The sequence below is a fragment of the Palaemon carinicauda genome, chromosome 14, assembly GCF_036898095.1.
Source record: "Palaemon carinicauda isolate YSFRI2023 chromosome 14, ASM3689809v2, whole genome shotgun sequence".
Taxonomy (NCBI): Eukaryota; Metazoa; Arthropoda; class Malacostraca; order Decapoda; family Palaemonidae; genus Palaemon; species Palaemon carinicauda.
The window spans coordinates 41,264,585-41,286,035 of NC_090738.1; the positions used below are offsets into that span (position 1 = coordinate 41,264,585).

At 32.9% G+C, this 21,451-nt stretch overlaps 1 protein-coding gene across 1 annotated transcript in view; it reads left to right on the top strand.

The window, feature by feature from the left end:
* Positions 1–21,451, top strand: part of LOC137652734 (cell adhesion molecule Dscam2-like) — an 80,051-nt gene that overhangs the window by 37,432 nt on the left and 21,168 nt on the right. Inside the window, exons 8-13 of the mRNA XM_068386139.1 lie at positions 9,041–9,202; positions 10,939–11,229; positions 13,932–14,051; positions 15,257–15,430; positions 17,855–17,996; positions 19,180–19,331. Coding sequence (XP_068242240.1) covers positions 9,041–9,202; positions 10,939–11,229; positions 13,932–14,051; positions 15,257–15,430; positions 17,855–17,996; positions 19,180–19,331 — 1,041 coding nt within the window. The remainder of the gene's footprint in view (positions 1–9,040; positions 9,203–10,938; positions 11,230–13,931; positions 14,052–15,256; positions 15,431–17,854; positions 17,997–19,179; positions 19,332–21,451) is intronic.

A 21,451-nucleotide genomic window follows, 5' to 3' on the forward strand; every position in this document is an offset into this window, starting at 1 on the left:
CTAGCTATTTCGTTTCCTTTTATTTTTATCAGTGCCAACTATTTTGTTTCCTTTTATTTTTATCAGTACCAACTATTTTGTTTCCTTTTATTTTTATCAGGACCTAACTATTTTCTTTCCTTTTATTTTTATCAGTACAAATTATTTTGTTTCCTTTTATTTTTATCAGTACCAAACTATTTTGTTTCATTTTATTTTTATCAATAACAACTATTTTGTTTCCTTTTATTTTTATCAGTACCAACTATTTATTTTCCTTTTATTTTATCACTACTAACTATTTTGTTTCCTTTTATTTTTATCAGTACCAACTATTTTGTTTCCTTTTATTATTATCAGTACCAACTATTTTGTTTCCTTTTATTTTTATCAGTACCAACTATTTTGTTTCCTTTTATTTTTATCAGTACGAACTATTTTGTTTCCTTGTATTTTTATCAGTACCAACTATTTTGTTTCCTTTTATTTATATCAGTAACAACTATTTTGTTTCCCTTTATTTATATCATTACCAATTGTTTTGTTTCCTTTATTTTATCAGTACCAACTATTTTGTTTCCTTTTATTTTTATCAGTACTAGCTATTTCGTTTCCTTTTATTTTTATCAGTGCCAACTATTTTGTTTCCTTTTATTTTTATCAGTACCAACTATTTTGTTTCCTTTTATTTTCATCAGGACCTAACTATTTTCTTTCCTTTTATTTCTATCAGTACAAATTATTTTGTTTCCTTTTATTTTTATCATTACCAACTATTTTGTTTCATTTTATTTTTATCAATAACAACTATTTTGTTTCCTTTTATTTTTATCAGTACCAACTATTTATTTTCCTTTTATTTTTATCACTACTAACTATTTTGTTTCCTTTTATTTTTATCAGTACCAACTATTTATTTTCCTTTTATTATTATCAGTACCAACTATTTTGTTTCCTTTTATTTTTATCAGTACCAACTATTTTGTTTCCTTTTATTTTTATCAGTACCAACTATTAATTTTCCTTTTATTTTTATCAGTACCAACTATTTTGTTTAATTTTATTTTTATCAATAACAACTATTTTGTTTCCTTTTATTTTTATCACTACTAACTATTTTGTTTCCTTTTATTATTATCAGTACCAACTATTTTGTTTCCTTTTATTTTTATCAGTACCAACTATTTTGTTTCCTTTATTTTTATCAGTACCAACTATTTTGTTTCCTTTTATTTTTATCAGTACCAACTATTTTGTTTCCTTTTGTTTTTATCAGTACCAACTATTCATTTTCCTTTTATTTTTATCACTACTAACTATTTTGTTTCTTTTTATTTTTATCAGTACCAACTATTTTGTTTCCTTTTATTTTTATCACTACTAACTATTTTGTTTCCTTTTATTTTTATCAGTACCAACTATTTTGTTTCCTTTTATTTTTATCAGTACCAACTATTTTGTTTCCTTTTATTTTTCACAGTACCAACTATTTTGTTTCCTTTTATTTTTATCAGCACCAACTATTTTGTTTCCTTTTATTTTTATCAATACAAATTTTTTTGTTTCCTTTTATTTTTATCAGTACCAACTATTTTGTTTCATTTTATTTTTATCAATAACAACTATTTTGTTTCCTTTTATTTTTATCAGTACCAACTATTTTGTTTCCTTTTATTTGTATCAGTACCAACTATTTTGTTTCATTTTATTTTTATCAATAACAACTATTTTTTTCCTTTTATTTTTATCAGTACCAACTATTTTGTTTCCTTTTATTTTTATCAGTACCAACTATTTTGTTTCCTTTTATTTTTATCAGTACCAACTATTTTGTTTCCTTTTATTTTTATCAGTACCAACTATTTTGTTTCCTTTTATTTTTATCAGTACCAACTATTTTGTTTCCTTTTATTTTTATCAGTACCAACTATTTTGTTTCCTTTTATTTTTATCAGTACCAACTATTTTGCTTTTATTATTATTATCATTATTACTCGCTAAGCTACAACTCTAGTTGGAAAAGCAGGATGCTATAAGCCAAGGGGCTCCTGAAAGGAAAAATAGCCCAGCGAGGAAAGAAAACAAGGAAATAAATAAACTACAAAAGAACTCATGAAAAATTGAAATAGAATATTGTAAAAACAGTAACAACATCGAAATTGATCTTTCAGGTTAGGATGCTTTAAAAGTCAGAGAGAGAGAGAGAGAGAGAGAGAGAGAGAGAGAGAGAGAGATTTCCTGTACAAAATTAAAGAAATTATTTAATTAATTCTTTGCGTAACGAGAGAGAGAGAGAGAGAGAGAGAGAGAGAGAGAGAGAGAGAGAGAGAGAGAGATTTCCTGTACAAAATTAAAGAAATTATTTAATTAATTCTTTGCGTAACGAGAGAGAGAGAGAGAGAGAGAGAGAGAGAGAGAGAGAGAGAGAGAGAGAGAGAGAGAGAGATTGGTTTAATTTTACAGAACTAAAAAAATTGTATGGAAGCATTTCTTTGTGTGAGTTTTTGATTTATTGGGTATGGTTGTCGACAAACTTTAGAAAAGTCAAAATCTTGTCAACTACTAAATTTTATAATTCAAAAACTCATTGACAAATATGTTCTATAAATTAAAAAATCGTCAACAACTACTGTATTCATTATAAGAAAAAAACTTAGCAATTACTATGTCCTATAAGTCAAAACCTCGTCATCAACTCTGTATTACAAGTTAAAATCTCGCCGACAACTATGTCTTATAGGTCTAAAACTCGCCGACAATTAGGTCCTATAAGTCAAAAACTCGTCGACAACTATGTCTAATAGGTCAAAAACTTGCTGACAACTAGGTCCTATAAGTCAAAAACTTGTCGACAACTATGTTATATGAGTCGAAAACTCGACAATAACTACATCCTATAAATAAAAAAATCTACAACTAGGTCCTGTAAGTCAAAAACTCTTCGACAACTATATCCAATAGGTCAAAAGCTCGTCAAGAACTATGTCCTATAAGTCAAAATATCGTCAACAATTATGTCCTATAAGTAAAAAACTTAGCAGCACCTATGTCCTATAAGTTAAAATCTCATCGACAACTATGTCCTATAAGTCAAAAACTTAGCAGCACCTATGTCCTATAAGTTAAAATCTCGTCGACAACTATGTCCTATAAGTAAAAAACTGGTCAACAACTGTCTTATAAGTCAAAAAAACTCGTCTAGAACTATGTCCTATAAGTCAAAAACTCGTCAACAACTATCTCTTATAGGTCAAAAACTCGTCAACAACTATGTCTTATAAGTCAAAATCTCGTCTAGAACTATGTCCTCTAAGTCAAAAACTTGTCAACAACTATATCCTATAAGTCAAAAACTCGTTGACTACTACTGTGTGTACTGTAAGTCAAAACATCACAACTATGTCCTATAAGTAAAAAACTTAGCAGCACATATGTCCTATAAGTTAAAATCTAGTCGACAACTATGTCTAATAAGTCAAAAACTTAGCAGCACCTATGTCCTATTAGTAAAATCTCGTCGACAACTATGTCCTATAAGTCAAAAACTGGTCAACAACTGTCTTATAAGTCAAAAAACTCGGCTAGAACTATGTCCTATAAGTTAAAATCTCGTCAACAACTATGTCTTATAGGTCAAAAACTCGTCAACAACTATGTCTTATAAGTCAAAATCTCGTCTAGAACTATGTCCTATAAGTCAAAAACTTGTCAACAACTATATCCTATAAGTCAAAAACTCGTTGACTACTACTGTATGTACTGTAAGTCAAAACATCACAACTATGTCCTATAAGTCAAAAACTTAGCAGCACCTATGTCCTATTAGTTAAAATCTCGTCGACAACTATGTCCTATAAGTCAAAAACTGGTCAACAACTGTCTTATAAGTCAAAAAACTCGGCTAGAACTATGTCCTATAAGTCAAAAACTCGTCAACAACTATCTCTTATAGGTCAAAAACTCGTCAACAACTATGTCTTATAAGTCAAAATCTCATCTAGAACTATGTCCCATAAGTCAAAAACTTGTCAACAACTATATCCTATAAGTCAAAAACTCGTTGACTACTACTGTATGTACTGTAAGTCAAAACATCACAACTATGTCCTATAAGTCAAAAACTTAGCAGCACCTATGTCCTATTAGTTAAAATCTCGTCGACAACTATGTCCTATAAGTCAAAAACTGGTCAACAACTGTCTTATAAGTCAAAAAACTCGGCTAGAACTATGTCCTATAAGTCAAAAACTCGTCAACAACTATCTCTTATAGGTCAAAAACTCGTCAACAACTATGTCTTATAAGTCAAAATCTCGTCTAGAACTATGTCCTATAAGTCAAAAACTTGTCAACAACTATATCCTATAAGTCAAAAACTCGTTGACTACTACTGTATGTACTGTAAGTCAAAACATCACAACTATGTCCTATAAGTCAAAAACTTAGCAGCACCTATGTCCTATTAGTTAAAATCTCGTCGACAACTATGTCCTATAAGTCAAAAACTGGTCAACAACTGTCTTATAAGTCAAAAAACTCGGCTAGAACTATGTCCTATAAGTCAAAAACTCGTCAACAACTATCTCTTATAGGTCAAAAACTCGTCAACAACTATGTCTTATAAGTCAAAATCTCGTCTAGAACTATGTCCTATAAGTCAAAAACTTGTCAACAACTATATCCTATAAGTCAAAAACTGGTCAACAACTGTCTTATAAGTCAAAAACTCGTCTAGAACTATGTCCTATAAGTTAAAATCTCGTCAACAACTATGTCTTATAGGTCAAAAACTCGTCAACAACTATGTCTTATAAGTCAAAATCTCGTCTAGAACTATATCCTATAAGTCAAAAACTCGTTGACTACTACTGTATGTACTGTAAGTCAAAACATCACAACTATGTCCTATAAGTAAAAAACTTAGCAGCACCTATGTCCTATAAGTTAAAATCTAGTCGACAACTATGTCTAATAAGTCAAAAACTTAGCAGCACCTATGTCCTAGTAGTAAAATCTCGTCGAAAACTATGTCCTATAAGTAAAAAACTGGTCAACAACTGTCTTATAAGTCAAAAACTCGTCTAGAACTATGTCCTATAAGTTAAAATCTCGTCAACAACTATCTCTTATAGGTCAAAAACTCGTCAACAACTATGTCTTATAAGTCAAAATCTCGTCTAGAACTATATCCTATAAGTCAAAAACTCGTTGACTACTACTGTATGTACTGTAAGTCAAAACATCACAACTATGTCCTATAAGTCAAAAACTTAGCAGCACCTATGTCCTATTAGTTAAAATCTCGTCGACAACTATGTCCTATAAGTCAAAAACTGGTCAACAACTGTCTTATAAGTCAAAAAACTCGTCTAGAACTATGTCCTATAAGTCAAAAACTCGTCAACAACTATCTCTTATAGGTCAAAAACTCGTCAACAACTATGTCTTATAAGTCAAAATCTCGTCTAGAACTATGTCCTATAAGTCAAAAACTTGTCAACAACTATATCCTATAAGTCAAAAACTCGTTGACTACTACTGTATGTACTGTAAGTCAAAACATCACAACTATGTCCTATAAGTAAAAAACTTAGCAGCACCTATGTCCTATAAGTTAAAATCTAGTCGACAACTATGTCCTATAAGTCAAAAACTTAGCAGCACCTATGTCCTATTAGTTAAAATATCGTCGACAACTATGTCCTATAAGTCAAAATCTCGTCTAGAACTATGTCCTATAAGTCAAAAACTTGTCAACAACTATATCCTATAAGTCAAAAACTCGTTGACTACTACTGTATGTACTGTAAGTCAAAACATCACAACTATGTCCTATAAGTCAAAACATCACAACTATGTTCTGTAAGTCAAAACCTCGTCAACAACTATGTCCTACAATTAAAGAACTCGTTAACAACTAAATTCTTTAAATTAAGTCGATAAGTAGTCGAATGCTATATCCTATAAGTCGATAATTAGTCGACTACTATATCATATAGGTCGAAAACTTGTCGACTACTATATCCTATAAGTCGTAAATTCGTCAACAACTATAGCCTTCAAGTCGATAACTAGTCGACTACTATATCCTATAAGTCGATAATTAGTCGACTACTATATCCTATAATTCAAAAACTCGTCGACAACTATGTCCTGTAAGCCAAAATCTCACAATCAGAGCAAGCTTTGGATCCAACCTTACCGCAAGAGAAGCATCATTGTATACATCTTGCCGTGAAAGGCATTTCATTCTGTTTGGGGCAAAATTCAATAATTTGGTTCATTTACTACAACATTTCCTCTGATCCAATTACTCACAACTCTAACTCCAACATTAATGAGTTCATTAACATTAGAAAATAACTCGGCTGATAATTAGTATTATTTTCGTGTATTTCTTATTCACCATCTTGATAGAGGTAGTGCTCATTTACCTTAAACTTAATTAGGGTAATTATACAGTTTTATTGCTGGGAATTTTATAATATATCTAGTACTGTATTGTCTGTATGAGTTCCACATTTACACATACAAATTTGTTTATTTGTCTACACACCTACACATTTACACATGTAGGTATATTTATTTGTAGATATACGTATATAAGTGTGTACGTATGTGAGTGTATATGTATGTGTTTGTATGCCTTTAAGGGTATATATGTATGTGTATGTATCTCAGTAGATGTATGTATATATATATATATATATATATATATATATAAATAAATGTATATATATATATGCATATATATATATATATATATATATATATATATGTATATATATATGAACATATATATAATCATTATCATCAACATCCGTTACTAGTCCACTTCAGAACAAAGGCCTCAGACATGTCCTTCCACCCCAGACATGTATATCACAACCCAGACACACATATACTATATATATATATGTATATATATATATATATATATATATATATATATATATATATATACTGTATATAAAAATTGTCATGTGATCGATAGTCTGGGTTCCTGTGAGGTGTCGGAGATGAAATGTGCCACTCAGCTACTACATCACTCCAGAATCATAGGGTGGTGGGACCAGGTTTCAGTGGCTCTTATCAGACCTGAGCAGGATTTGAACTCCCTGAATTAACTGGTGAATCTTTGGGGATTTACTCTCTCAGCAAAAAAGTCTTGCCTGGAGTTGGCCATAGCCCTACATTTCAGAAGCCATGGGCTTTATAATTTTCCTGCTTTTATATATAATTCATTTAAATATACATCATCATCATCATCATCAGCCGTAGTCAGTCCACTGCAAGACAAAGTCCTCAGACATGCCCTTCCACTTGCATCTGATTATGGTCTTTTTATGTCAGTTTATACCGGGAAATTTTCTTTGTCAATCAATCGTCTTCTCTTCCTTCCCTTGCTTCGTTTGCAATCTCTAGGGACCCATTCTGTTATTCTTTATGTCTATCTATTATTTGCCCTTCTCTTTATATGTCTCGCCCATGTCCATTTCTTTTTCTTACATGTTAGAATATCCTCTACGTTAGTTTGCTCTCGTATCCATGTTGCCCTTTTACTGTCTCTCAGTTTTATTCCCATCATTATTCTTTCCATTGCTCTTTGAGTTGTAACTAGCTTATGTTCTAAGGCTTTAGAAAGGGCCCAAGTTTCTAATGGATGGGTTACTACTGGTAAGATCATCTGATTAAATACTTTTCTTCTTAGAGAAAGTGGCATTTTACCTTTCATAATTTCATTTTGTTTACTTAAATCTTTCCATCCCATGCTTATCCTTCTTTTAATTTAGGATTCATGCCCTGTGGATACACTTACTGTCTATCCTAAGCATGTATATTAATTAACAATCTCTAGATATATTCAAGTGTTCTAATGCAAGATTCATCTATTCCTTGTCTTTGAAGGGCTTTCATTACTGCTGAAATTTTGACGGAATTTGTCTTTTGCTGCATCCAGGTTTTAGCTGCACCCAGTTTATAGCATTATAATTTTCCTCCGTTCCAGATTTCTCTATTCTCCATGCTGTCCAAGCTATAAGCCCAAGGGTCCCAACAGGGAAAATAGCTCAGTGAGGAAAGGAAATAAGGAAATATACTACAAGAGAAGTTTAAGAACAATAACAACATTAAAGTAAATCGTTCATATATAAACTATAAAAACTTAAAAATAACAAGAGGAAGAGAAATAAGATGGAATAGTGTGCTCAATCAAGAGAACTCTGTATACTTTAACTTCACGGTGCAACTATGGAGTCACCCCTCCCCCCTCCCTCTTATTAAATGACTCTTAATAGTATCTCTGGGTCCACCACCGATTCATAAGATAAAATTCATTAGTCCAAAAATCCCTGGTTCAGTAAATGTTAATTATATATAGATCTTATTCCGTGTGGCAGGGAACGTTGCACAAGCCTGTTTAGTTTGCTTCATTGTCTGGGTCAAACAGCAGAAAAAATAGTTATATAATTATATAATCATATAATTGTTATATATACCATCTTCCTGGAGAATCAAGGGTTTCATTATATCCATTTCCCATGTAATTTTTAGATATAATTCAAAGGTGATCACCATTAAAGAAATATCCTTCAAAAATCAAGGGGGGAAATATTCCCTGACTAACCTCTACAACTTGGAATGCTGTGAATTCAGAAAGAGACTTAAAGACCATGGCAAATCAAATGAAGAAGCTAACTTTCTATTACTTTAGTTCCTCTTTTTTTTCATTTACTCAATTTCTTTTGTTGAGGTGCATTTGCACTGTATCGCAGGGGTGCCCTTTTAACTCAGAAAAGTTTCCTACTAGCTTTTTGGTTAGAATTATTTGGTCCTACCAATCACTTAGTAGGACACTTTTCCGAGCTAAAAGGGCACCCTTGCGAGTCAGCTCTGAAAAGTTTCCTAATAGCTGATTGGTTAGAATTATTTGGTCCAACCAATCACCTAATAGGAAACTTTTCCGAGCTAAAAGGGCACACCTGCGAGTGCATGCAAATGTGCCTCATTAAAAGAAATTTAGTATAGTCGCTTGACATGCCTTTGTTCTTCCTACCTGCAGATGGGGAAACTATCGATGAGAGTCTCGGACAGAGAATCGAAGTTGACGGAACATTGGTCCTTGAAAAGGTGCGGCATTCCTTCGATGCCGGCGTGTACACCTGCACAGCCTCCACCAAGCAAGGCCGAGCAGCCACTGGGTCAGCCCAGGTCTCTGTCTTAGGTGAGTTTTTAACTTCAATTCTCATAGTTTTATATTTTATATTCCCTTGCCTCCTTGTTTTTTCAAGATATAATTTCATTCATATTTGAATTTATAGCAGACTTGTTAAAGTTATTGATGTATATTGTATATACAAGAAAAAACTTACAGTTCTATAGCCTTAACATTTTTTTACTAAAGGTATATAAAATCTACTGGCCACAATATCATCTCAACTTCAATTTTCCTAGCACTTATTTATTACTCCTGTCACTACAATCCTTGAATCCAGAGAAACAATAATTAGAGAAGACTATTCTTATGATGGGGATTGGGCAATACTCCAATTTAGGTAATTTCAGTCTTGCCAACATGTTTGGGGTGTAAATCCCACCACAAAAAAGCTGGTAGTTTTAATTTGTTCTTTTATTTGAAGTTAAGAGTCATTTGAGACTATCAAACCCAATTTCAACACATTGGGAAATCATCTGTCATAATACTTATCATGTGAACAAATGATTAATGCTCTCAAAAAAATTCCAGAAGTTGGTAATTTGTATAATTGTATATATGAGTATTAGATTTTAAAACCACTTTTAATTTTTAAATCATAAAGATTCAGAAATGCAAGTATATGCTTAAATGCATACCAGACTTTGTCCTTATGATAATGGACTTTGATATTTGGTACTAATCAAGTGAAATATTAAAAATCTATTTCATGATCATAATGTAATTCACTTGTCCTCTTAAGAACTCAAATCAACTGACATTAAAGCAAATGTCTATGTTTTCAGAAGGCACAGTAATACTCCAGTTCTGACTTTATGTCACATAAATTTTGAATATGAAAAAGATAAAATCCACCATAAGCTGGTTTTACCCGACTTACGTCGGTTTCTATGTCGTAAAATAACAATGAAGTGCTGTACTTTGAATAACTGTACTTCACATGGAAACTTATTAACGTAGGTACCTGAATTTTATAAAATAGTATCAGGTTATATAAACTTTTTCATGTTCAATACATGTATAGGGAACATATAAGTCACTTTAAAGGGTGAAAATCTGACCTGCATCGAAAATCGATTTACGTTGCTTCTCTTGGAATCAATTAACGACTTAGGGTGGGATATTATTTGAGAATAACTCTCATAACACACAAAGTTGTGAATAAGTAAAAGCTAATTTTCTTTTCCCTTTCACTTCTTAACATCGAATCTGGATGGTCCACGAACCGTCATTTCTCCCCAGAACCCCCTTCCATAGCCCCATTTGCCGCCAGGGATTGGGTTGCCTCCGGAGAAAGAATAACCCTGACCTGTACTGTGTCCAAGGGGGACGAGCCCCTGACCTTGTCATGGTTACGGAACGGGTCCCCTATTCCCCTTGGGGGCAGTCCAAGCGACAGGGTGACTGTGCTCACTCTGAATGCCTTTAATTCAGTCCTTAGTATCGAGAAAATCCAACGTCGCCATGCTGGTGATTATACGTGTGAAGCCACCAATGCAGCTGCCATCTCTCAACTCACTTATCATTTGGTCGTCCATGGTACATAAAATATAGAGAGTTTCGTCCTTACAGTTCCCTCTCTTCCCCCTGGACCTTGCTATGTTGCATGCTTTATGGTTTTTCCTTTATTTAATATGGTTTCTTTTCCTCCTCATTCTACTTAGACTCAAAATGGCCCAAAGCTTGAGTTCTAATTTGGTTTCATAATGTTGGTGTTTTTGTCTTTCCCCTTTACCCCTTGACAGTACCTCCCCGTATAGATCCTTTCTCGTTCAACGATGGTTTAACGGAAGGCATGAGAACCCAAGTGATCTGCGGCGTTAGCCAAGGGGACCCACCCCTCACCATAGAATGGCTCAAGGATGGCAGGCCCCTCTCCTTGAACGGCCCACTCAACGTTCAGGCGAGGGTCTTTGACGGCTTCTCCAGTGTACTGGCCGTAAGTTCTTTGACTGCAGGACACTCGGGCCGATACACTTGCCAGGTTCGAAACGAGGCAGCCGTCGAGAGCTACACAGCCACGCTCACCGTGTCCGGTAAGGTCGTCAGTACTATTTCGTCTCAACCAATTCTGCACAGCACAGTCCAGCTTGTCACAGAAAAGCACCGCAAAGCTAGAGCACTCATAATTAGATCTCTCATAGTGCTGTCACGCACAATGTGAAAGTCTTATTTTTTTTTATTAATTAAGGACTTAGGTGAGAAAGGAGAGACGCTGCCCAAAGCACAGCAATCACGTTGCACTTCACTGAACCATTTGCACAGGTAAAATCACATTAGCTCCCGCCATCACTTGCGCTTGCACCTGTCCTCTTCCGTGTTCCTTCCTTTTCACTTCTAGACACTTCTTCGTTATTTGACCTTTTTATCCCATTTTATAATGAATTACCTTTTCTAAAATTTAGCACGTGCATGGTTTTCTTGTTTGTTCAGCATGGTATCCTAATTGAAACTGTAAGCAGGGCGATATATATATATATATATATATATATATATATATATATATATATATATATATGTATGTATGTATATATATACAGTATATATATATATATTTATATATATATATATATATATATATATATATATATATATAGTACATGAAATTTTATCCCTTTGTAGAACTACAAATAGGCTATATTTTTATGCATGAGTTTGCTTGTATTCGTTATAGTCTAATTCAATTTTGTTAATAATTTATTGGCGCGAATCATGGTGAAATATTGCGAGGACTCTACTGTAGAATGATCAGATTTTCATACTCGATGTTATTCATACATTTCATCAAACTTCTACTGATTTGAATTTGATATTTGGTATATTCTCTCTCTCTCTCTCTCTCTCTCTCTCTCTCTCTCTCTCTCTCTCTCTCTCTCTCTCTAGTGCTTCATAATTAGTGTTTTTTCAGCAATTCCTTTTTATACAGATAAGGTTTCATCAAATTTCTACTGGTTTGAATTTGATATTGAGCATCCTCTCTCTCTCTCTCTCTCTCTCTCTCTCTCTCTCTCTCTCTCTCTCTCTCTCTCTCTCTCTCTCTCTCTCTCTCTCTCGCTAGTGCTTCATAATCAGTTTTTTTTCAGCATTTCTATTTTATATAGATACGGTTTCATCAAACTTCTACTGGTTTGAATTTGATATTAGGTATATTCTCTCTCTCTCTCTCTCTCTCTCTCTCTCTCTCTCTCTCTCTCTCTCTCTCTCACTCTCTCTCTCTCTCTCTCTCTCTCTCTCTCTCTCTCTCTCTCTCTCTCTCACATATTAATATTTTTCAGCATTTCTTTTATATTTAGATCTTGGTACTTTTCACGATACAGGGGATTATTACATTCGGGGGTTGTTTACATGAAAATTCATATATATACAACACATTCCTAATGTTTACTTTTGCCTCAAATATAATTCTTGAAATTTCTTCGTTTCATATCAAGTCAGCCTTGACCAAATTACCTCTACTTTTGTCATGGCTGTGAAACAACTTCTTTCTCCCTATTAATTGGACCTTATATTCTTCTCTGGGCATTACTCCCCCCCGTTGGTCCTTGGCTACATCCACTTTTTAGCCTATGTTTTATTTTGTTAATATTATTAATGTAATTATTATTATTATTTTTTTTATTATTATTTTTTTATTATTATTTTTATTGCTATTATTATCAATTATAATTATTATTGTGATTATTGTTATTGCTAATAATAATAATTATTATTATGATTATTGTTACTGTTAATAATAATAATGATAATTATTATTATTTTTATTATTATGATTATTATTTCCTTTTATATTTATTATAATTACTATTAATTATTATTATTACTATTAATTATTATTATTACTATTAATTATTATTATTACTATTAATTATTATCATTACTATTAATTATTATTTATTATTATTATTATTATTATTATTATAATTTTTATTATTATTATTACTATAATAACGAAAATAAAGAATTTATTCTATTGTTTTTTGTCACTATTAATTCGTGAACACCATTCTTACTTTATATATCTGTTATATATAACTTTAGTATCAGTTTCGTTTTATAATTTCTGGTGAAAGTTTTCCTTAATAGGCTCCGTGACTATCTTTTCAAATTCCAAAATACATTCCTAAAATGTTTTATAAGATGAAATATCTCTGGACTCAGGAAATCTTTGTTAAAGTTAAGGTTAGAGTTGTCATGAGTAAGGATAATGTATAAACTGAACTGAACTCAATCCTCGTCCAGTCTAAATGTATTCAGAAAACAATTGGGTTGGAGCCCCTGGGGTTATAGCATTCTGCTTTTCTGAATAGGGTTTTAGCTTAGCAATTAATAATAATAATAATAATAATAATAATAATAATAATAATAATAATAATAATAATAACAATAATGATTATAATAATAATAATAATAATAATAATAATAATGATGATAATTATTAATGATAATTAAGATATAAATAATAATAATAATAATAATAATAATAATAATAATAATAAAATGGGATGTGTGTACAACTCTCCAATTGATGATTCATTGAATGAACTACTATTATAGTGCAAACTTCCTTATGTTTCGTTCACTTATAACCTTTTAAATGTTGAGTCCCCTTTCAGCATGTCTTAAAAGCGAGCCTTTCTCTGAATGTTATTGTATTATGTGAATAATCTCTTGACTGAGGTATTATTACAAGATTCCAGTTTACTCTCTTTCTAACGCGAGGGGTCTTTGTCCACTTCAGCGCCCCCTGCCTGGGTATTGGAGCCCAGAGACAGCCAGGTCATCCGGGGTCAGAGCCTAGTGGTGGACTGCGCTGCCAGGGGATACCCAGAGCCTTCTGTCACCTGGAAGAAGAAAGTGGGTGCGTATCATTTGCCGTGTGGCCATTACCGTAAATACTGCTGCTTTTTTACCTTAGATTACCTTAAAATTTTCAATTTCCCTAAATTTTAAGTTAGTAAAACCGAAATTACCTTAGAATTACCTTGAAACCATGAAAATTACCTCAAACTAAGGTAGCTACCTTAAACGTTGTGGTGGCCGGATGATAGCGTCCTTGCCTGGTGATTGCCAGACTGGGGTTCGAGTCCCGCTCAAACTTGTTAGTTCCTTTGGTTGCTGCAACCTCGCCATGCTTGTGAGCTAAGGATGGGGAGCTTGGGGGAGCCTATAGGTCTATCTGCTGAGTCATCAGCAGCCATTGCCTGGCCCTCCTTAGTCCTAGCTTGGGTGAAGATGGGGCTTGGGTGTTGATCATATTTATATATGGTCAGTCTCTAGGGCATTGTCCTGTCTGATAGGGCAATGTCACTGTCCCTTTCCTCTGCCATTCATGAGCGACCTTTAAACCTTTAAAATCTGTAAAGAAATTGTAAACATCACAGAGCTTTTAACTTTTAGATAAGCGTTATCAATTATTATCGATATCCCGTTTTTTTTTATCTTCATTATATTGAAGATGGTATGTGATGTTAAATGGTAAACTTTACTTTCTATGTGATAATATGAAATTGTTACAATTTCGTATTTCGTAGAATTATCAAATGATATTTACAGTTGAAACGTGTCAGGTGGCAATGAATTTACGAAAGATATAAGATCATATTTCTTGGCGTATTATGTAAATGTATAAATATCCATAAGAATATTTATAGGAAAATTTATATATATATATATATATATATATATATATATATATATATATATTACATATATATATATTACATATATATATATTACACACACACACACACACATATATATATATATATATATATATATATATATATATATATATATATATATATATATATTATGTTATATACTGAACATTTTATATTGATCGTTTATTCTTCTCTTGTAGTTTATTTGTTTTCTTGTATCCCACTGGGCTATTTTTCCCTGTTGGAGCCCCTTAGGCTAATAGCATCTTGCTTTTCCAACTAGGGGTATAGCCTAGCTTGTAATAATAATAATAATGATAATAATAATAATCCATATTACATATAGAGAGAGCCAGGCTTATATCCTTATGACTCCTGAAAAGAATCCTTTCAACCCCAAAAGGCAGTGGTTCTGACGCCTTCAGGAGCACCGAGTTAGTGAGGCCCAGAGCAGAGCAGCTGTCAAATGGGTCTTTGTACATCGCCAGGGCGGAACCTGAACATACTGGCACCTACGTCTGTCATGCGTCCAATGCTGTCAATCATCTGTCATCAACCATCAACATCTCGGTTAATTGTAAGTTTTTTGTTTATGTTTTCGAAAGATGTATTTTATTGTTGTTACTGTCTATAGAATATTTTTATTTTAATTGTTTATTGCTTCTCTTGTCGTTTATTTATTTCCTTGTTTCCTTTCCTCACTGGGCTATCTTTTCCTGGCCGCAATTTTACTCATTGAGTAGTGGAACTTTCAGGGACTAATTGATTTGTTGAAACGTGGAAGTGATCCAATTTTAAAAGGCCTAGGTCTAAGATCAAGGTCAAAGTGAACCATTTTTGAAAGTCCTGGGTCAAAGTCATTGAGATCTAATTTTGAAAGTCCTAGGTCAAAGTTCAAGTTCAAAGTGATCTAATTTTGAAAGTCCTATGTCAAAGGTCAAAGTCAAAGTGATCCAATTATGAAAGGCCTAGGTCAAATGTCAAGGTCAGAGTGAACCATTTTTGAAAGCCTTAGGTCAAAGTTCAAGATCAAAGTGATCCAATTTTGAAAAGCCTAGGTCAAATGTCAAGGTCAGAGTGAACCATTTTTGAAAGGCCTAGGTCAAAGGTCAAGATCAAAGTGATCCAATTTTGAAAAGCCTAGGTCAAATGTCAAGGTCAGAGTGAACCATTTTTGAAAGGCCTAGGTCAAAGGTCAAGATCAAAGTGATCCAATTTTGAAAAGCCTAGGTCAAATGTCAAGGTCAGAGTGAACCATTTTTGAAAGGCCTAGGTCAAAGGTCAAGATCAAAGTGATCCAATTTTGAAAAGCCTAGGTCAAATGTCAAGGTCAGAGTGAACCATTTTTGAAAGCCTTAGGTCAAAGTTCAAGATCAAAGTGATCCAATTTTGAAAAGCCTAGGTCAAATGTCAAGGTCAGAGTGAACCATTTTTGAAAGGCCTAGGTCAAAGGTCAAGATCAAAGTGATCCAATTTTGAAAAGCCTTGGTCAAAATCAAGGTAAAAGTGATCCATACGTATTATGATCAGTCTCTAGGGCATTGTCCTGCTTGATAGAGCAATGTCACAGGCCCTTGCCTCTGCCATTCATGAGTGGCCTTTAAAACCTTTAAATGTTCGGAAAAAAAGACTCTGTTTGCTGACGCCAGCATTACACCAAATAATAGTAAGCATAATCATAAATCTCCCCATACGGAAAAACTCAACATTTAATCCAAGTGAAGTTAGAGTTTTTCATTCCTTTACGTTTTCGGATTTCCAACTGAATGAATAACTATTGTAGGTGACAGTACAGTAACTCAGCTTTAAAGGACAGCCCTCCTAGTTAATTACGTTTTAAGCCTAAGGGACACGTTTGAATGGGCCGCGAGAATTTTTTCAGCAAGTGTCTGTGTGTGTGGACGTTTCAAATACAGTATGCAAATTCGTACGCTCATGCATACATGCAAGTTTATACATTTGCATTTGCGTGCAAGCGTGGTGGGGCGTGCTGTGTGGTGTGTGCCTTTTAGGATTTTTTTGTGGGTTGATGCAAGTACGTTTGTTTGTATGCTTGTATATCTGTATATGCATGTTTAGAATATTTATAAATCTATATTATATATATATATATGTATATATATGTATATATATATATATATTGTGTATGTATACATATATATAAAAATATGTATATGTAGTAGGTTAGCCAGGGCACCAGCCACCCGTTGAGATACTACCGCTTGAGAGTTGTGGGGTCTTTTGATTGGCCAGACAGTACTGCATTGAATCCTTCTCTCTGGTTACGGTTCATTTTCCCTTTGCCTACACACTCACTGAATAGTCTGGCCTCTTCCTTACATATTCTTCTCTGTCCTCTTATACCTTTTAACACAGATTACTAAACAATTCTTCTTCACTCAAGGGTTTGCTGCATTGTAATTGTTTAGTGCCACTTTTCTCTTGGCATGTGTTCGAGTGTACCCACAAGCAAGAGAAATCTAACCCAAGACAGTGAAAGACCATGGTACAGAGTTATGACACTACCCATGACTAGAGAACAATGGTTTGATTTTGGAGTGTCCTTCTCCTAGAAGAGTTGCTTACCACAGCTAAGGTATCTCTTCTACCCTTACCAAGAGGAAAGTGGCCACTGAACAATTACAGCACAGTAGTTAACCCCTTAGGTGAAGAAGAATTGTTTGGCAATCTCAGTGTTGTCAGATGTATGAGGACAGATGAGAATAAGTAAAGAATAGGCTAGACTATTAGGTGTATGTGTAGGCAAAGGGAAAAGGAACCGTGATCAGAGAGAAAGATCCAATGTAGCACTGTCTGGCCAGTCAAAGGACCCCATAACTCCAGCGGTAGTATCTCAACGGGTGGCTGGTGCCCTGGCCAATCTTCTCCTAAAAGAGCTGCTTACCATACCGAGTGCCCCTCTAGATACTGGAGTATTCATATTCATGAATTGGCAAATTTTTCGTTTATGTGTATAATAGAAAGTTCACGTCTTGCACAGCCGCTCCCTACTTCCTCGGAGGAACTAGCTCAGAGGAAGTGCGCGCTGGGGAAACGGCCGTCCTGGAGTGCAGAGTGAAAGGGGACACGCCCTTGACGCTGAACTGGACCTTCCGAGGGGCGCCTCTTCATAGCACCTCCAGGTTAGATTGGTTTGGAACACGTCCTTTTTCAATCTCATATACTTAGTATTTAATGTTGTCGTTTTGTGATTTCCTCATTTTAATAGAATACCTAGAACTTTATGACTGCAACAACTGGAATTCTCTATTGTTCATTTTGCAATGACTTGAATTCTGTATTACTCATTTTTCAGTGACTTAAATTCGGTTTCATTTATTTTGCAAGGACTTTAATTTTTTATTATTCATTTTGCAAGGACATGAATTCTGTATTATTCATTTTGCAAGGAATTAAAATCTGTAGTATTCATATTGCGGAGACTTAAAATCTGCCTAATTAATTTTCAAGAACTTAAATTCTGCATTATTAATTGTTCAAGGACTTAAATTCTGCATTATTAATTTTTCAAGGACTTAATTTCTTTATTATTAATTTTTCAAATACAGTACTTAAATTCTGTATTATTCAGCTTTTATGATCTTCAATTCTGTATTATTAATTTTTCAAGGACTTAAATTCTGTGTCATTCATCTTTCATGGACTTAAATTCTGTATTGTTTATTTATCAAGGACTTAAATTCTGTGTTATTCATCTTTCATGGGCTTAAATTCTGTATTATTAATTTTTCAAGGGCTTAAAAATTCTGTATTATTAATTTTCCAAGGACTTAAATTCTGCATTATTAATTTTTCAAGTACTTAAATTCTGTATTATTAACTTTTTAAGGACATAAATTCTGTATTATTAATTTTTCAAGGACTTGAATTCTTTAATATTGATTTTTCAAGGACTTAAATTCTGCGTTATTCATCCTTCATGGGATTAAATTCTGTATTCATTTTTTCAAGGACTTAGATTCAGTATTATTATTTTTTTTTTCAAGAACTTGAATTTTTATTACTCATTCTGCAAGGGCTTAAATTCTATTTCATTCATTTTCCAAGAACCTAAATTTATATTGCTCAGTTTTGCAAGGAAACAAAACCTATTATTCAAATATGTGACAACTTAAATTTTGCATTATTCACTTTTGAAGGACTTAAATTCGGCATCATTAATTTTTGAAGGACTTAAATTCTGTATTGTTCATTTTTGAAGGACTTAAATTCTGTATTATTACTGCAATAATTACAGTAACTTGCGAACGCAAGTAATAATCAAAGTGAATTGCTTTATTTTGCAAATTTTTCTATTTCTGACAGATATATTGAAAACGAGAAGGTTGACCCGGATGGATCCTTGGTGGGGAAGATAGAGATCCTGTCAGCCTCACAAACTGATGCAGGCGATTATACCTGCACTGCCCACAACGATTTTGGCAGAAATTCCCGAACCATCACACTCAGTGTTCATGGTTAGTTTCGATTTTTTTTTTATTTCTTAGATGGTAGCATCAATGTGTAAACTCTACATTTATTTATTATATGCAAGCTTCATTTGGTAAACTTTACATCTATTTCGTATATTCAAGCTTCATTGGATAAACTCTATATCTATCTCTTATATGCAAGCCTCATTTGGTAAACTCTATATTTGTATCTTGTATGCAAGCATAATTGGGTAAACAACATTTGTTTCTTATATGCAAGCTTCATTTGGTAAACTCTACATCTATTTCTTATATGCAAGCTTCATTGGGTAAACTCTACATCTATTTCTTATATGCAAGCTTCATTTGGTAAACTCTACAATGATTTCTTATATGCAAGTTTCCTTTTGTAAACTCTACATCTATTTCGTATATGCAAGCTTCATTGGGTAAACTCTATATCCATCTCTTATATGCAAGCCTCATTTGGTAAACTCTATATTTGTATCTTATATGCAAGCATAATTGGGTAAACAACATTTATTTCTTATATGCAAGCTTCATTTGGTAAACTCTACATCTATTTCTTATATGCAAGCTTTGTTGGATAAAGTCTACATTTGTTTCCTATATGCAAGCTTCATTTGGTAAAATCTTCATCTATTTCTTATATACAAGCTTTGTTGGGTAAAGTCTAAATTTGTTTCCTATATGCAAGCTTCATTGTGCAAACTCTGCTATGATTTCTTATATGCTAGCATCATTGTGTAAAGTCTTCATCTATTTCTTATATACGAGCTTCATTAGGTAAACAACATTTATTTCTTATATGCAAGTTTCATTTAGTAAACTCTTCGTCTATTTCTTATATGCAAGCTTTGTTGGGTAAATTCTACATTTGTTTTTTATATACAAGCTTCATTTGGTAAACAACATATATTTCTTATATGCAGGCCTAATTTGGTAAACTCTACATTTGTTTCTTATATGCAAGCTTCATTGGGTAAACTCTACATCCTTTTCTTATATGCAAGCTTCATTTGGTAAACACTACATCTATTTCTTATATGCAAGCTTCATTGGGTAAACTCTACATTTATTTCTTATGTGCAAGCTTCATTGGGTAAACTCTACATCTATTTCTTATATGCAAGCTTCATTGGGTAAACTCTACATTATTTCTTATGTGCAAGCTTCATTGGGTAAACTCTACATCTATTTCTTATATGCAAGCTTCATTGGGTAAACTCTACATTTATTTCTTATATACAAGCTGCATTTGGTAAACTACATATATTTCTTATATGTAAGCCTTATTTGGTAAACTCAACATATATATCTTATATATGCAAGCCTAATTTGGTAAACTCTACATTTGTTTCTTATATGCAAGCTTCATTAGGTAAACTCTACACCTATTTCTTATATGCAAGCTTCATTGGGTAAACACTACATCTATTTCTTATATGCTAGCTTCATTGGGTAAACACTACATCTATTTCTTATATGCAAGCTTCATTGGGTAAACTCTACATCTATTTCTTATATGCAAGCTTCATTGGGTAAACTCTACATCTATTTCTCATATGCAAGCTTCATTGGGTAAACTCTACATCTATTTCTTATATGCAAGCTTCATTGGGTAAACTCTACATCTATTTCTTATATGCAAGCTTCATTGGGTAAACTCTACATCTAACCACTGTTATGAGAAGCAAATTAAGAAAAACGGAAATGCTGTGGAAATCAATGTTGTTTCTTATTACCTTTCATTCGTGTTATCTTCGTCTTTTGAGAAAATTGATACAATGATTTTTATTGCGAATCAAACCAAGTGGAGTCAGATTTGGGCAATAATTTTTTCTCTTCTGCACCAATATGAATAATACTCTTTTTGCAAGGCCTACGGTTCTATATTTTTCATTTTGCAATGATTTAGATTATGATTCATTAATTTTGCAAGAACTAGAATTCTCTATTCAGTTTTCAAGGGTTTAAATTCTGTATTATTCATTTTGAAAGGATTCAAACTCTATCATTAATTTTGCAAGGACTATAATTCTATATTCAGTTTACAAGGACAACTTCTGTATTACAAGGAATTATATTCTTTATTATTATTAATTTTTCAAGGGCATAGATTTTATATATCAATTTTGCAAGGA